General features: G+C 33.1%; 1 protein-coding gene across 1 annotated transcript in view; it reads left to right on the plus strand.

The window, feature by feature from the left end:
• LOC117116680 (alpha-catulin-like) overlaps window positions 1-18,479 on the plus strand; it is a 58,427-nt gene extending 39,948 nt beyond the window's left edge. Inside the window, exons 5-16 of the mRNA XM_033260769.1 lie at window positions 1,184-1,351; window positions 3,983-4,186; window positions 4,819-4,905; window positions 7,109-7,267; window positions 7,980-8,072; window positions 9,103-9,253; window positions 10,163-10,200; window positions 10,370-10,420; window positions 12,845-13,048; window positions 13,990-14,172; window positions 14,670-14,753; window positions 16,682-18,479. Coding sequence (XP_033116660.1) covers window positions 1,184-1,351; window positions 3,983-4,186; window positions 4,819-4,905; window positions 7,109-7,267; window positions 7,980-8,072; window positions 9,103-9,253; window positions 10,163-10,200; window positions 10,370-10,420; window positions 12,845-13,048; window positions 13,990-14,172; window positions 14,670-14,753; window positions 16,682-16,864 — 1,605 coding nt within the window. The 3' untranslated portion in view covers window positions 16,865-18,479. The remainder of the gene's footprint in view (window positions 1-1,183; window positions 1,352-3,982; window positions 4,187-4,818; window positions 4,906-7,108; window positions 7,268-7,979; window positions 8,073-9,102; window positions 9,254-10,162; window positions 10,201-10,369; window positions 10,421-12,844; window positions 13,049-13,989; window positions 14,173-14,669; window positions 14,754-16,681) is intronic.
• The last annotated feature ends 804 nt before the right edge of the window (window positions 18,480-19,283 follow it).

The following is a 19,283-nucleotide window of genomic DNA, read 5'->3' on the forward strand; positions in this document are numbered from 1 at the left end:
GAAGTATTTGTTAATCAAATATTGTTTTTAAAGTAAACTGAATAATTAGGAATAGGCCTACATTTATTTAAGCAACTTATTTAATAGCATACTTGGTTTTTACTCCCTGCCAATTAAATTTAAGTGCCTAAAACTATACTAAATAATGTAAACTGAGATACTATATATATACATATGTAAATATGGCAATTATGCTAAGAATTAAAATGGCGTGTAATTGTGAGGGTAGGGTAATTATGGTAGGATTAATTCGTATTTCTAATTCCCACAAACCTCCCAAAACACACTGTAGAAAACCAAACAATTCAGTTGTGATTGACTCACTTGGTGTATCAATAAGAAAATTAAATATTCATAAGAACCTATTTTTTGGTTAAAATGTTAATTTTTTTTTGGTGAAAAAATACTTGCAAATACACCACAAACCTCCATACCCACTGCGAACCCCATCCAAACCCTTTAATTATGATTGTAAAACTCTCTTTTTCTAATAAAAAAATAATAATAATTTGATGTTCATATAAACTCATTGTTTGTGGGGTTTACCAATACCCGGATTGAATTTCTGGAAAATTGTGATTCCGCTTCCGTGAAATTGGCCACAAATAAATTATTTTAGTATTAATAAATGCATGATTTATGTTGATTTATTGATTATGTTGTTGCTATTTTTTAACATTTAAATGGAAAAAAAAATAAAAAGTATTATTCATGGCTTTTTTTTTGTGTATCTTTGATAGTTTTATCATTGAATATGTAATTCCTGCAAAATGTAAAATGTAAATGGCAATTTATTTGATGTGAGATTCCTTTTTAAAAACCAAATTATTATTTCAGTTAAAAAAATGCATAATGATTTTTTAAAAAAATCAGTTTTAATACGGAATTTTATTATTGGGGCCATTTTTAACTACCTGTCATTTGGGGCCATTTTTACCGGGGCCATTTTTTCCGGGGCCATTTTTTCCAGGGCCATTCTTACCGTATACCGTACCGAATAGTATGCTGGTACTGGGATGGCATTTATTTTTATATTTTTATTTTTAACTCTGTACAGTATTAGATTTAGAAATAGATTTACATACTCAGCTGGGAAAATGTGAAAGTGTAACTATAAGATTTCTTTTGAACATTCCTTTGCAAGAATTTTATGACTTTTATGAAAATGTTGTATTTGCTGTAGACATCTATTCGACATCCAGATTGCGTGTCAGCACAAGATAACAGTGCTGGTGTGTTTCAGATGATGCGCAAGGCTTTCCAGATGCTAGATGAGGTATTGACAGATAGTTCCTCAATGACTGTCCTTGTAAAGCCCAAGAATATTCACAATCTGTTACATACAATTCGTGTAAGTATTTGCTATTTTTTTTCCCTCAACATTTGTTGGCATTTCAAATTACAAGCTCATAGGCAAAATTCCTTGAGATTCAGGATTTTTACTAATTTCAGGCTTTTACTATTTATGGTATGACAGGGGCATAGGGTGGTTCCCATGGGTGGGGGTGAGTGTGAAAATTGTAAATGCGGAACTAAGGATCAGTGGACAAAGGGGCCGGAGGCCTCGAGCCAGATGCCTGGAGCCTGCGAAGCCCCCAGCCACTCAGATGTTTGTAGTGTTTTGTGATGTATTTTATTAACTTTTTTGGCACAGTTGAGTTCTGTATCGTGATTTGAGAAAATAAACGTAATATATTATATGTAAGATAATACAGTACTTTGATTTCTCTTCTTCCCCCCTCCCCCGAAACACTTTTGAGAGATTTTAAGCGAAGCCAGACCACGCCCACTTTTTTCGTCAGGGACATCTAGCGCCCCCACCCCCTCGGGTACTTTCAACCCTTCTTGTGCAAATTTTATTTTTCTAATATTGCACTAATTCTCATCAAATAACCACCTTTAAAATATCAAAAAATCAACTTTGATTTTACTGATGAAATGTAAGGTTTTGCCTCTGGAGCCAGTTACATGTTCACATTCTACAATCTAAATAAGTATTATTTTATTTGAAATCATATATCTTTTGTTTTTGAAATAGGGTTTCTTTTTTGGTAGTTTTTCACATTTCCTAACACAGACTCTAATTCCAATGTCTATTTTTATTTCTATGCCGCCTCTGGGGCAAAGACACAATGTTGTCGTCTAGCAGTTAAAGATGGCTGAAAGGGTAAATCCGGTGGAGGTGCATGATGGGTCATGTGTCATCTTAAGTACCTTATTACTGAAAAAATTTATTTTTATTTTAAGTTCATTACCAAATTTCTCAATTTTATTTTAGGTATTTTAAAGTTTGTATTTATGTTTCATTAGTATCAAGTGTACAGTAATTATTAAGTGACTCATTGTATTGTATTTAAGTTGAACGCACCACCCTTAAGTGCCGCCGATCTATGCGTATGTTCACAAATTAAAAACACATTTCCTTATAACCGAATCCCATGTGGATACTTTTTATTGGTAAACATAATAGGCCTACAGTAAGGCAGTATAGAGCATAGACACATGCAGGGAGCCTATTTTTATGACATGTTTTATAGTAAAATTATCTATTTAGCAAGGATGATCATTATTTTGTTTACCACCTTCTTAATACAAAACTTATATTATTGAAAAGCTGATGAATTAACATCTGTAATGTTTTGTAACCAAATCCTTTCGAAGGAGAGGAGTATTTTTAGGTTATGTGCATTTATGTAAGGTTGATTCCAGAATCTGAAAACTAACCTTTCTCTAGGAAAATTGACAAAAAAGTACATGCAGTATTTAAACTACTGTATGTGGGGAGGCAATATGGCACTATTTTCTTGCATTCCCCTTCCACTTGACATTACTCTCATTTTAATCACATCACATGGTGAATGAGTAGATTAGTGATATCTGAAAGGACTAGTAAAATTGAAAGAGTATTGAAACATTAATGGATGATATAGATTAGAATGAATAATAGAGATTTTACTATAGAATCAAATTAAAGTGAATTAATGCCTTTTAATTGAATTGATGAAGTTTTAATAGGTGTCTGTATTTGAAAGAATTAATGAAATTCAAACAGAGTGAGACATGAATAAATATTTTAGATAGTTATTTGATTCAAAATTTAATGTAGACTAATAAAATTTGGTTGGATTTGATAAAATTTATGGATAGTTAAATGTCAAGACTGTAGATTAGGCAGATTGGAATGATTAGTAAAATCTTGAATAAATAATTGGAATGGATTAGTGTAATCCAAATGTATTAGTAGAATTTCATTAGATAAGGCAAGGTTTAAAAGCTAGGCCTGAGAACACGGTCAATGTTCTTAGATTGCGAACACAAAACAGATTTTTCACGTAAAATGTAGGACCAAGTCATTTGTAACAAAGATCCTTTTTGAATCAATAATGTTTCCATCGTTACCGTGTGATGAAGGAAAGCGTTAAAACTGTAAATCTGTCCGTTCAGCACTTGCTTTAGGCTCAGATTCTTTGAATTGTTTCCTGTGCTAGTTAATATACAAGCATCATGTTGTTTACATACGTGAACATGTTACGATGATTTGATCATGATTGTGGTGATGATCCTATAATTTTGATATTTATCTAAAATATATTGATAATGATATTGACCTTGATGATGGTGGTGATTATGATGTTGATGTAGATGATAATGATAATGGTGGTATTGATCTTGATGATAATGATGATCAGCCTTCAGTATGTTTTTAATATCTATTTAGATGATAATGTTGATATTCTATTGATCTTCATGATAGTGGTGATCCTATATGATTTTGATACTGTTCTAGATGATGATGATAATGTTAATCTTCATATTGGTGAATGATCCTACATTATTTTGATGTTGATCTAGATGATAATGATGATGATATTGATGCTAGTAATTGTGATGATTCTAGTGATGATTATAATATTGATCTAGATGATGATGACATTGATCCTAATTATGAAACTGATTATTATGTAATTTCTTATTGCTTTAGGATGTGATTGAAACATCAAAGATAACTCAGGCAGAAAGTAACACACAGGATAAACTGGTAACGACATTGAGCTTAGTTGTCGATGCTACTCAAGATTTTACGGACTCTGCCTACACTCAGCATGAACAAAGGGAGAGGATCTTAAAATTGCTTGGAAAAGCAAAATTAGATGTTAACCATCTTGTTCAAGTTGGAAAACGTATTGTGAGTAATTATTTGATTCACATTCAATATCGTGTATTATTTTTTAGTTATTTCACTCACACAATTGTATTAAGTCACATTAAATGAATTACGGATAAGTTGAACATGTAAAAATCCACTCCATCAACCTCACTTCTCAGATTCAAAGGTGAACATAATGAAAACCAAGCTATAGCTCAGATTTTTAAGTTTCATGTGGAATATTAAGATGCTATAACAAGAGCCTGAATTACTTACTTGTTGCACTGGTTGTCCTCTTCTGAGAACACTGTTCCACCATTGATTGCAATTGGTGGCTTAGTTGCACATCATTGTTTATAATGCAGTTGTTATATACATAGCATGTTTAGCAGTGGCGTATCTAGGGGTGTGCGGGGAGCGCACGTCGCCCAAAAAAATTACTCGGCCCCCAGAAATCCAGAAATCATGATCAAGTAGTTAAAAATCACCTAAAATCACTTTATTTTGCAAATTAGCAACCCTCAACTAATCATCGAGCCCCCACTTCACCTTTGCAACCCCCCCCCAATCAGCACCCCCATTTCAAGTCTTCTAGATATGCCACTGATGTTTAGAGTCTCCACCATACAATTCAAAAAAATTAAAATTAAAAACTGTGTTGCATTTACTAGGAGCAAGGTAACTGGGAGAGGTATGAAGATGAACTTGACACTAGTGTTCTAAAAGCTACAAAGACAATTGACGATGTCAAAAAACAGGTATTTATTATTTTAGTTTTCTCTTTTTCTTTTTGGTTGTTATGAATAGTAGCATAGGAACCATTGTATTGGACTTGACGGATGTAATTATGTGTGCATGTCTGACATCGTAAACAAGCAAACTCAAAAACTGTACACACAGTTCTGAATTTTGGTGATCAAACTTCTTGTAATTTTGTTTCTGATGAATATTAAAACCAAACAAGATAAATCAATCTCCCTTCCCATCTTTGCTATTATTCATTGTGTAATGAATAGACCATTGGGTATTTACATGTTAGCTATACATTTACTAGTTAAATTAGAGGTCAGGGCCTGTATCCACAAGTATAGTATATTTGTGCAGAGGTTAGACAAGTAATAAGAATGTAGCACTCACTGGACTAACTTTATATAATATACCATAAAACCTTGAATTGAAGCCCTGGGCTTCTTTTTGTTTTAGCGAATTTTTGATGGGCTTCTTTTCATGATGGGCTACTTTGCGAGATGGACTTCTTTTCGAGGCTACTTTTGCAAAGTAAAAGGGGGGGGGGATGCTTCTTTTCAAATGAATGCTGTAAATTTTGTGAATTTGTACTATAAAACAATAAATAAGGCCACTATAACATCAATTTATATCATAAAGTGTATTTAAATGGCATTCAATCAACAAAACTACTGTATAAACCAAGCTTGTTTTTAATTTATTTTGTTTACTTGAAATTCATGTACAGTGTTTGTACTGTACTGTCTCAAAAAGAAGCCTACGCTATCTTGAAAAGAAGGCCATGGGCTTCCATTTGAGATGGGCTTCATCTCGAGATTAAGCCCACTGGGCTTCAATTCAAGGTTTTACTGTATTTCACTAGCTGCGTATTATTTTATTGTTATGCACATATTAATAGGAATTGTTCCTGTTTGTCCTCAGAAACTTAGACTAACTACTGTTGTGTATGTATTTCATCGACTGCACATTGCCTGTATACAGTAGGAACCATGGATCCTCACAGGGATTTTTTTTTTTTTTTAGTTTTATTCAAACAAATTTCAACCTGTTCTATTCATGAATTGTTAATCTCTGTGCTGTTAATCCATGCATAATAAATCCACAGTGCTAAGCAATCTATAGTTACTTCATCTACTGGTAATCCATGCACTGTTAGTCCATATTTTTTTAATATGCTTTAAATGAAGTAGTACTTTAATTACAAACAACCTTGTGAATGCAATAAAATGGAGTATTATTGATATTAGGGCATGTTACTCTAATTGTTCAATGTTTTTTTTTTTATTTATTTTTGCTAATATCCAACCTTATATTGCTGATGTTTGTTCTTCTGGATTTCAGTAAATGGTATTAATTTTTTCTATCATAGCATTTTTTCACTATGTTTTTAATTCTGGGTAAGTTCTTGACTTCATTAACAGTAACTAAATAATAATATTTTTTTTTAAGTAAGGGGTGCTCTGCAATTTCAAATGATGAATGGACCAGTCTCTTATTAATGTACATAAATTTATGGTGGTTTTTTTTTTTTTTTTTTTTTTTTTTTAATTCAACTTCCGATATTGAAGATAACACTTCTGGCTGATATTAAGAGCTAATCTTTGACCTATTTCCTCAGAAAAAATGAATAAGTTATCCCTTTTGAACACATTTTACGTTAATTAATCAGAGCATAATTATCTATACATTATGTGATGAAATGCAGTTGTCTCTTTTCTATGAATGTTAATGAGAAAGTAAAATTGATTTCACATCTATCCTACATTATTTTGATGTTGATCTAGATGATAATGATGATGATATTGATGCTAGTAATTGTGATGATTCTAGTGATGATTATAATATTGATCTAGATGATGATGACATTGATCCTAATTATGAAACTGATTATTATGTAATTTCTTATTGCTTTAGGATGTGATTGAAACATCAAAGAATAACATTCAAGTGCCAATGCCTAAGACATTATAAGAATGTTACTTAACATGCACTGCATGTAGGTAAGGAAACAAATATGAAAGCTAATTATGTTTGATGCTTCTTTATAACTTCTCAAACCTTAATATATTATAATTATGTGTATTAGGGAGTATTGGATGGAAGAAAAAAGCAAATGATTTCTGTAATCTAAGATTTTAATGAGTATAGAAATCGTAGAGAAGTAAAGTATGTCCTTTTACATATAATTTTTTACTGGATTTTTTTTTTTAATAGCTTCAAATGACAGCGTTAAGCCAAGCAGAGGAGATTTTTAGGGGTAACGATCATGAAGGATTGACGAACAAGCTGAAGGAGGCAGCAACAATGGGACAAATTGACGGACTTGACAGTCTAGCAGAAAAACTCATGCAATACTCCGAACAACTACAAGAGGTAAATTACTTTGATGAAAAATATATTAAATACGGTAATAACGATTGAAAAGATGGAAACAAAAATTAAATACAACAGCATCTCTGTTGAGTTTACTGCTGCTATACCCTTTTAATCCCAGTTTTAGCAATGGCAGTAATGTACCAGATCAGTGCAATGGATGCTCTTTGTTATCTTGACACTTGGCAACTGAGTTATGTAAAATAATACACATATTGTATTTTTTTTATTATAATTTTTTTTTTTTTTCAAATTTTTACATAAACATTAACAATGTTCATATGAGAAAGAGCTTCTAGGTTACATGTGCAAGTTTCTGTAACCGCATTTAGGGCAGAATGCTACACTCAATAGCTTGAGTTAACGATGCAGTATCAGTATGGATGTAATGAGTTGTAAGGTATTGAAAATGACAAATGGTGGTAAACATCTGGAATTGTAATACACCTTAATCATATGTTGGAAAATACCAGTTAAATTTGATAAGCATTCTTATATCCTTGAAACTGAATTACAAAAAGGCCTGTTTTTGCACTTGTTATTCTTTTTTTAACATCTTTTCTTCTGCATACTGTAGGCTGTGAAATATTAAAGAAAGGAATTTTGAGAATTCATTTAAATGGTTTAACCACAATGTACAGAAATTCTCATCCTTGGTTTTTGTAACATTCAACTACATAATGTTATTCACATAATAAATTGTGCTTTTTAGGCATGTAAACTGATGCGACATGTTTCATCCAAACCTCCGCTTGCTATAAGTCTTGAGAATGCAGAGAACAACTTGATCAAGTTGTCACCACAGGTAATTATCCTTGTTTATTGGCACGCATGAGTACCGAATAGCAGTGAATAACCATTTTCTTAAAAAACAATGTTAAATTTTTCATAACATGTTTTTTGAAAATGTAAAATTAACAAATATTTAGAGAGTCCTTTTAATACAAAATTAGGCTGGTTTGGTTTTTTTTTTATTTGTGGGGGGTAGGGGTTTGACCAATACCAAGCGGAAACCATTTTTCATTCAAAAGGCAATTTCAGCAGCACATGCCTAATTCAAAGCCAATATTTTGATTATTTTCTGGGGGTTTTTTCGTGAAAGAGAGCTAAGTTACACTTTAAAGTCATACCCTGGGATTTTGCCCGAGTAAAGGCTGATATGTAACATTTGGCATAAAGAAGGAGGTGGTACCCGAGGAACTATGGTATTACTTTCAGGAGATTGCAAATAAATTCCATGTTTAGAGGGGTTTATTCATTCAAAATTAAATCCCATATTTATCCTAATTTATTGCACAGAGTACCACAGTCGTGTCGTCACAACACCAGGTGGCGCCCTCTGTCGCCAACCACACGTCGGTTACCGTTCATTACGCCTGCATGATTTCATAGGCTTTCTGGAATAGGCATTTTAGAATCTAATATTTGACCATCAAAATGTACTAAAAACACAAAAACTTGAATTATATTAGTTATCGAACGCACATTTAATCATCAATTAAAATTTACCTAGAAAAAGTAAGATACAACATCTTAATAATTATGTTAGAAATTGGGATCAATTGTTTGTCAGTGGGGAAAATGGCATCTGGTTGAACTCTTTCTGCAACGATAGCAACGGAGTAGTATCACGTGGTATCATGACGTAACACTGTAGTACTCTATAGGCCTTAACAAATGTTTTACTTCTTAGTTTGTAAATCAAAAGGAACATTATCTGTGGTAAGAATGGTTTTGGTATCAGAATTGGGATTAAAATATGTATTTTTCTCATTATAAATTGAACATTTTTAAAGCACTAATATTCTTATAATTTAAAATTATATTTTTTGCAGCTTGTCACAGCATTCACAACTTTAGCAATTAATCCTACTAGCAAAATTGCAAAAGAAAATGTGGATGTTTTCAACAATGCATGGCATGCGCAATTGAAGGAGATTAATACGATTATGAAAGAAATTACTGATACCTGCACAGGCAAAGGAAGTAAGTACTCAAACGTTGATATTACACACATTTCATGTCCACCAAAAATCTCTAAGTGGTCTGCTTTAAATTGGTGTTAGTTAAGGATAGTAATATTTATTTGTCTACATTGTACAATATAATTTACAATATATTGTTAGGTTATTTAGAAATTACATAATTGTGAATTATACACATTAATAATGTGAGAAATAGCCCCTCCACCCCATGTGCTTACTCCTCCACCCAATGTGCTCATTCCTTACGATCACCAGTTCTGTCTGATTATGTTTATATTTTACAACCACGTTCACACTTGTTGTTAAGAACTCACTGTTAACATTTTAGTTACAGTATAATGCTTGTACCAAATGGCATCTGGTTCCTTACTTGTGTGTGGACATAAATATTTAACATAGAAATAGCCCCTCCACCCCATGTGCTTACTCCTCCACCCAATGTGCTCATTCCTTACGATCACCAGTTCTGTCTGATTATGTTTATATTTTACAACCACGTTCACACTTGTTGTTAAGAACTCACTGTTAACATTTTAGTTACAGTATAATGCTTGTACCAAATGGCATCTGGTTCCTTACTTGTGTGTGGACATAAATATTTAACATAGCTTTTGTAAAGATTTTCTATTTGATACTATATTGAAGCCAAAAAATTGTTATAATCTAACACTTAAAACATGAATTTAGAGACTGTCTAGCAAGTTTTATATCTTCAGCATTGACCTAGATAGCATATATATTTGATGTTAAAAATAAAAACAAATTGTAATAAAGATTAGCCATCTTATTTGAATTGCCTTCCTAAGACTGATATGCTTTAATCTCCTTGGAAACTGCTTCTGTCGGATTAGATTGAGATTAAGACAAACACATTCAATATCCTCAAATCATTCATACTTTTCTCATTCAGATACGAAGCACGTTTATCTGTCCCTTCCAAGACCAGGTGTAAGTATATTATGCTCAATAGCCTTCAATGTTTTATCTTGAATTTCATCAAATTGTATCTTATTTTAAAAATAGCCAGACTTTAGTAGTTTATCTAATTTATATTTGACTTTAATATAACTCAATGTTTAACAAAAATTAATTATTTTAATTAATTTTGGATTTACAGAAACATGGTACAACAATGAAATCTTCTAGACCAGTAAAGCTGGATGCAGAGGTAAGGACACTATTCATCCCACTATGGGGAAATTTCATGGTTGAATACAACAATGTGAAAAAGCAAAAGACAATTAAATGAGAGTGATAATAATAATACAGGGCTAGAAGCTAGCGGTCGCTAGTGGCGACCTTTTTTGGTGTCGGGCGATAACAAATGTCTTGGGTATCGCCCTGTCTAGTGACCCTTACTATTTTGGATTGGTGAAAAAATAACCAACTGCTTTTAGCCGTTTTGGTGAAGGCTTAAAATCATTTAAAAGTTTCAAATACTTGCTAAAATACATCGGTTTTTTTTTCGTTCGAGCTCCATTTTTTGCCAATCCATAGCCATGCAAAGTTTATTTGTGTTGTTGTATTGGTAGTCTAGCTGCAAAAGTCATTGTGTGTTTCGTATTTTGTTATTCATTATTTTAACGCAGTGGATGCAGGGCAGTGGCTGTATGACGACGACTACATAAGGTGAATCACCTCATGTATGACGATTACATGAAGGTACTAAATTCACGACAGCCAGCTAGCTGGTAGTGTACCCTTTGGGCGTGAACTGGCGGCAAAGTATACCTAAGGGCAGCCAACCGTCGGGTACATAACGACTTCCAAGCTTGTGTTTATCCATGGAGAACTACCTATGCTTAGGCCTAAATCAAGGCCTAAGCCTATGCACGTGAATACATTTAAGTAATGTGTGTAATATTTTAAGAATGCACCACGTGGGTTGCTCGGTTACACGGTGTAGGTACTGTAGAGCAGAGTGACGGCAGTAGGCACCTAGGCCTAGTAGTAGCGGTTTAATCTGTCAAGGCTAGGCCTAATAATAATAATAATAATAGTTATGATATATATGATTCATTCATCAAAATATTTTTAAATATTTCTACTCCATTAAATACAGACACTACACCACTTAGATTACAAAACAAGACCATTCAACCCAGCACACTTATTTTCCTTCATCAATAATATCATTCAACTGAACGAAACAAATAAACTTTGGTAACAGAAAACATTGCATAATTTTATAATTATCTTATCTATCTTTTATAATTTTGTTTGTTTACTGTTGAAAATGGCTATTTAGTTGCCCTTACTTTTGTTTGTATAGTATCCATTTTCAATACAATATATATTAAATGGAAGATAAATGCCTTCTTTCTCATTATATCATTGATTTTTACACATTCTATGTATAATTTAGTGTTCTCCAGTAGATGGATTTGCCATCATTATGTGCTGGATGAAAATCTTTCCCACCGGATTTAAACATGTCAAAATGCCACATCCTCAATTTCAAAATAGTTAGGATTTACTAGTGTGTTTAAAAGAATCAGTTGTATTTTATTAATCTTATAACATTGACTTTTATCAGACATAATTTTTTTTGTATTGAAACCAAGAATTGCGGCTCGCTTATAAAGTCAATGGTAAAAAACATATAATTAGAAATACTCGTTGGAATTTACAGTAATTGATGACTACATCTCATGGGATGGCGGATCCCAACAAAGTCGTTTATATTCATTAAAATTTTTTTTTAATTACTTCTAATGGATTTCATTAAAATAATAAAATTAAACCTGCTGAATGTGTATTTCAATCTCTGAACTTTTAAATCCCAGTGTAATTCTAGGCAGACCAACAAAATATACAGTCCAAATTTCTTTTAATGCATACTTTCTCCAATGCAGTACATTCCTACAATGGAAAATGAACAAATAAATCAAAATATTAAGTAAGTTTTAGGGCCTAATTATGATTATATTGTTGTTGTTTTGTATTAATCCTGCACTTTGTTTTGCGATGTGATGTACCAACTGATTTTCCAAAAGGACACGAATATAGAATCTTGAATCCTGAAAATAAGTTAGTATTTTAAACAAGCATACAAATTTTGATGAACTTTGTTCACAATGGTTAAATACTGTGAAAAGTGTAGGCATAGTGCTGAATGAGTTTGGTTGCTTGTTGTTTTCATACAAGCTGTTTACTATTTGAATTTATTTCTTGTTTTATATTTAATTATCAGTAAAAAGTTCTGTTTTGTATGTGGGCCAAGTACAAAAAAGGTGTAATAATTTAATTATCAAAAAGATTGATGACCATAGAGCAAAAGATAAACTAACAGTATGCTATGCCTAAATGTACAATTTAAATACAGCAAAAAATATTGTCATGAAAAAGTAATAATGTAATAAAGACAAATTATTCACTAATCTATCAAACATGATGTATACAGTAGAATCCCTCCTTTGTGTCACCCCTATTAAGTGGACACACACAAAATGAGGGAAAGTATATCTGAACACTAGTGCCAACCCCTACTCATTAGACACCGCTATTCATTGGACACTTTTTTTTTGGTCCCAAAGTTGTCCCCTTAATAGGGGTTCTACTATGCTTATAAATGAATTTATTTGTCTTTTAGGAACAAGCTAGAATTGCTAAGCTTGGACTAGAGTTAAAGTTGATGACATCTGAACTGGATGTGGAAACAGACAAATGGGAGGATGCGGAGAATGACATCTTAAAACGAGCCAAGAACATGTCCAGTATGGCATACTCTATGTATCTGTTCACAAGAGGTGAAGGACCTCTGAAAACCACTCAGGATTTATTCAAACAAGCAGAGGTATTCATTTATGTATTCAGTGGTGGGGCAGGAGAGGGAGCTTTTTAGGATGTTCTTTTAACTACTTTATTGCTATGTGGCCTGTAAGCTTCAGAGTTTCAGCCATTTCAATATCTTATATTGTATCTAAATGATTTTTGGCTGCTGCACTCTTTTTCCACACCCTTGATTTGCCACTGGCATTTATTCAAATTTGTATCTTAATGCAGGAGTTAGGTAGAGTGGTGGCGCCAGTTTGGGGGGCAGGGGGAATTTGTCCCCAGTCATTCAACGCCACGACAAGATCGTCGGATCAATAACAAAAATATAATAATTTGCCTATCCAAGTAACGTTATTTTGAATACCAATCCCTAATGTTGTGGTCTAAAGGTACTAAGTATACTAAGCCATAAAAACACTCACTGTAATTCCTACATAGATTTTTTATTCTGGGACCCAAGCCCAGACTCTAGTCGGCCCCTTGGTTTGGACCCCTGTCAAACATGTGGGCCCCCCCCCCACCTGTTGGCAAATTTCTGGATCCACCGCTGTTTATGTAGTAAAGTACGTAAATTCTTGCCGAGCCACAAGGGCCCATATGACTGGAGCTTATTCCCAGTTCCAAGTAGTGTGAAGCGGATGAGTGTGATGCTCTTCCTCGGCGGGACGTTATTCCACCGCATATTGCGCCCAGCAATTTGCTGATACCCATTGATACAGCTGAGTAGACTAAAGCAACATACTGTAAATAAAATGACTGGCTCAAATACACAAGCGAAATGCACAGCGAAGGATTGAAAGCACAAAAAAAAACAAACACCCTCATTTTCTGGCCCCAGTGTGCAAATTATTTGACTGTCATTTTAGTTGACTATTTTAGTATCTAGTAGTAGTTGCTGGTAAAGTAATCAATACATCATAAAACTTTAACAAAGAGGGTTTTATCATTCTTTACCTGCAGTATTTTGCTGAGGAAGGGAATAAACTGTTCCGTGTGTTTAAAGATTTTAGTGGCTTGATACCAGAAAGAGGTCTTCTACCTGATGAACTGGTGCACCATCTTCAGAGTTTACCATCGCTATGCCAACAGCTCCATTACACAACTAAATCACCATCACTTGGTAAAATCCAGACATTTGCAAAAGTAAGTTGAATTCATTGCACCATTAAGAGTCCTTTTATTGAGTAGAGGTGTGCTAGTTTTCAAATCCATGATCCTGGTTTCAGTTAGAATAAAAACAACTGCACATCCCAACCCATTTCGACACTTTGTTGTAGAGCTCTGATGATTCTTGTCTTGCGTTCCACTCCCAAAGACTTGTATAAAGAGATTTTGCTATACATATACATTATATATAAATTTATCATATTCTATATACCTTATTAAATTACTTATTTATACATTGTATATTTAATATTTTGCACTATAATATGTATACTATATAACTATGTTGATCAAAATGGAAAAGCAAATGTAAGTATAGAGGGTGTAATAGTGTAAGCTGAAAACTGGATATTTGAAAATTAGCACCCTGAGGACTTATTGTAGCTTTTTAGCCTCTAAAATTTTCATTGACAGTTACCTTAAAATAATTTTATTTGCTAATCATTTACCCAAGAACATTTGTTTTTGACTTAAAGGTAAATGGGAGTATCCAGGAGACCAAGAACCTACTGGCCTGTATAAGTCATATGCTTCCATTATGCAATACTCTGGCAGTTAAAGTAAGTCAAATTTGTGCCTACAGCTAGTCTAGAGCAAATTGCTTTAAGTAGTCTATATAAAATTTCTTTTTTCTTAGTTGGTTATGATTAATGACTGCTGCTACACCACACTTAACAGGCTATTTTTCTTAATCTGCTTGAGGATTGTGATTATAAAATCGTAAGGGGTATACGAAAAGAAGAAACCAAAAAGTGTTTTTATTAACATTTCGTAAAATACTACTCCCAAACCTCAATCATTGAGTGGAAATTAGTAAAATACTAAAAATTAATTATTAATTAGTTTTCTTTTTTTCTGCTGCATATTTCTTTGATTGCCAATATCACCTTCCACTTTCAACTTACTGTACTTATGGTAACAAAAATGCTGTGGCTAGAGGTATGGTACCATATTTCTACTTCCATTTGCTAAAGGTACGATAAATGGCATTATGTTACTTTCACCCATTGAAGTGCAGAAATATGTGTGACGTCATCTTTCAAGACCGGCATTAGCATTGCAGGCAAAGAGTACAGTATTTTTCTTATAATACTCTCATTGATATATAGGTGTAAAGGGTTCCACTCAGTCATGCCATTTATCTAGAACCATATAAAGCACAGCTTGAATCCTCAAGACCAAACTCTTGACATAGGCTCAGGCCTTGCTTAGTCTTTGGTCTATTTAAACAACAAACCTTGCACTAAAAATACTGAATATACCCCGAACTGTAATAAGAGGATTCATAGGCCCACTAGCACTTTATATACTGTAATAATGTTTTAAATGGGCCTGCATCAAAAGCATATATAAAGCGTAGTCATTTCGAGTATATTCATTATTATAACCTAGGCTTCTTGGACTAACACTTGGGATGAGATTTTGGGGGTTGAGAACTGGCATGGAGGAATTATGTTTATGACTGATGCCACCACAGATTGATCTGAGTGGAACCATACGCCTATTACGATAACATAATACAGTATTGTACGTTTTGCCTATATCATGTTCTAATAATATACCCTTACATCGTTAGATTTCACCACTCATCACGGTGGTCTGCAATGCACATTCTTGACAAATGACGTCTACACACATTCTGGCACTTCACTGGGTGAAGGTGACGTAATGCCATTTACCGTGCCTTCAGCAAATGGAAGTAGAAATACGGTACCATATCTTTAGCCACGACGTAACAAAAATTGATAAAATTGGGGACTGGTGCAGTATGTGCCGTTAAACACTTGTTTGTGTAGAGTAGAATGGTTTAAGATTTAGTACATTTCGAAAATGCTTAGGTTTATTTGAGGCAAAAAGTATAAATTGAAGAGTCTACTACATTCATTGAGAGCATAAACAAACTATATGCCATACACAGCCAGTGGAGTATGCCTGCTGCCGATGGATTACCCAGTACTACATTGCACGTGGTTTGTTTGTTTATCTGTTTTACGCATGATACAAAGATCTTATAACAAGATAGCACTGTCTGCCATGTAGAACAAGTAGAATTGTCGATGTTCAGTAAAAAGAAGCATAAAAAGTAATTGTAATTGAGAGAGGGCGTTACAGAATTTGCGCTTGTCAAATTTTTAAAATTGTAAAAATTGTAATTTTAAGAGGGTGCCCAACACCACGTTGTTACAGAATTTGCATGCAGAAATCTCTGAGAACGCAATCCTTTTATTTAAAGATCTTTGACATGATACAATACTTTTGTAGAGAGCGGTAGATTTCTTTATTTTTCTTTATCATCATACCATTTTCTGTGAACTCATACATAATGGGTGCACTCCATAATAACGGTGGCAACTTCCATCGTAACTGGCAGAGTGAGATATTTACAAATGGGAGTAGTATGGCTCTCTTGTTATATTTATACTCAAGCATGAGGCAGTATGAAAAAGGAAGTATGAAAATCTAATCTAATGTTTGATTGTTCTTGTAGTATAACATCAGGACACCCCACTCAACCCTTCCCCTTTGGAAACATGGATCTCCATTTATGGATAGCAGGAGCAATGGGGACGATTCAGACTCTGCAGCTAGTGCTCTTAGTAGCAAATCAGACGGTAGCCTTCTTCGTAATATCAAGACTATTGCTAGCATTGATGCATTTGATCGCATATGACAGTATGACAGTTGTTAGAATAAATAGTGCTTCACAATACATTGTAATAAAGTCCTCAAATAAATTATGAAAACAGTGCTTGAAGTATACACTTAAGAAACATTTGTAGGACTCTTATAATTCACTATATCACTATACAAACCAAAACAAACATTGGACCAATGTAAATGTAGTTTTCTGGCCTTTTATCTGTGTCATGTGACCAACCTTTGGCTTTCCTTCTGTAGATAATTTATTTAAAATAGCATGTCTGTAGGTCATAAGGCAACTGTCATAGCTTATATTACATTTACATCACCTGCCTGTAAAATTGCAATATATTGTGCAGATTTTACAGGATATGAAATCATTATAAGAACAATAGGTAATAAATTCTAAATAAAAGTATTCTTACAATCACTGGCTGCTGTTTATTTTGGTAATTATTAGATTATTTATTCAGATAAACTTCATTTATGATGGATATTGCCAATATATACAAACTTGCCTGGTGCAATGATAAAAACCTATAAAACCTATTAAAATTAAATATATTGACATATACAAGCTGATAGATCTTTTCATTAATTTATTTATATAAATTAATTTTAACTTTGTTATATGTTAATTCTGAAATTCTAAGTCAATATATTAAATATGTAAATGAAACATGTAATTTACATTTCATATTAATGTCTTTCGTATATGTTAATTTTCTGTTGTAATATAACTTGTAGTTAAAGTGTTTAACAACGCATGCCTCGGATATAAAATTACTGTATAAAATAAACATATTTGTTAAAGTGGTGTAAGATGAAGATGGTTTGTTAAAAAAGGTTTAGAACAATCATGTATGTATGTTACAAACAGTGGGGTCCCAAGTTGAAAGAAGCCGCTTCTATGAGATATAGATATGTGAACTACCTGTATCTTAACGTATCTAATTTTATTTTGGTGCGTGTAGTGATACTCATGGCACTGACTTCCGGGAGAGAATTGACAATACTGTAGATATTAATTATGCAAGTGTCGCAAATTTGTGTTTTTCCAGGAGATTTATGCTTACTTGCGGGTGTGCAGAAAGGCCAACACGACTAGCGGGACACTTGCGACCCCAGCGGTGTAGACATGCTTTCGATATATCAACCAGCAATATTCAGGAGGTGTATTCAAATTGTGACATAAATTCTTTTTAAAATATTAAATTATGATTCATATAAAGACAAAAGTAATTTTGAAGAGGAGACCAAGATATTAACTGAAATATATTTTTGTTATGCATTCTGCTAAACCTTTCAAATGATTTGTGCTTTTATAATTTGCAAGAGACCAAACTCTACACTATTCAAACACTAATTGTTTATAAATGCAATAGGTACTTGTAAAAAACAATGGGCTAAAAGGTTTTAAAATGTTGCCCTGGCAAATATGTTTTTTCATGAGTAATTAAATGAAAATGTACATTTTGTAAAGCTTTTCTGTATATTCCTCATAAAACCAGCAAATTTGAAAAACAATAGATAATTAAATTGGGTCACTTTGGTCATCAAAGTTTTTACAATACGCCATTGTAAAAGTTAACCATAACATCTTGTTTTGTGTATAGCCTTTATTAAATAGATTGTAAAGTGAAAAGTTGTAAATGTAATTTCTCATCAGACTCTGTCATATTTATGAATATTCACTCTCACCCACCCCATACACAAATTCATACATGACATACAATTTTTGACTTGTGCTCAATCCACACTGTCATAGTGATGTCAAATCACGCCGATATATATAGCTGGATTGCTCATTGGCCAATCCTGGTACAGAAAAAAGTGAGGCCTCCAACGCCATGTTGGAGGGCCTAAGTGACGTGCCAGTTTAGACAAGTTTCTTTTTTCATTTGTTTAAATTATAGTTAAAAATAACGATTCTTGCAATAATTCAATAATAAGTTTAAATTTAATGTAGGAATTTTTTCAAACCATCTAACCACTAGACGCGACTGTTTATGCAGTTCTCAAAAGCGCGAGCGAAGTCATGTTTTTATACTGATGGCACTCCCTAACAATGCAAATAACTTTGCTTGTGCTTTTTTCAACTGCATAAAAAAGTCACATCAAGTAGATAGATGATTTGAAAAATGATTATTACGTTAAATTCAAATTTATTATAAAAAATTTTTGCAAAAATCGTTATTTTTAACAATAATTTAAACAAATTGAACAACTGATACGTCAATTAGAATACGTCACTTAGGCCCCCCGCCCCCAACATGGCGTCGGTGGCCTCACTCAAACCAGCCAATGAGCAATCCAGCTATTATAGTAGAGATCAGTGGGTTTTTGCCACATAAAAATTTGGTGGTGTGGACAGAAAGCAATGATTTATTAAAGATGTATTGTCCCCTGAAAAAGAAAAAAAAATTATTAACAAACCATGCTTATTTTGC

Source organism: Anneissia japonica, unplaced genomic scaffold (genome assembly GCF_011630105.1).
Source record: "Anneissia japonica isolate Jap-2015-1 unplaced genomic scaffold, ASM1163010v1 scaffold287845_len271631_cov178, whole genome shotgun sequence".
Lineage (NCBI taxonomy): Eukaryota > Metazoa > Echinodermata > Crinoidea > Comatulida > Comatulidae > Anneissia > Anneissia japonica.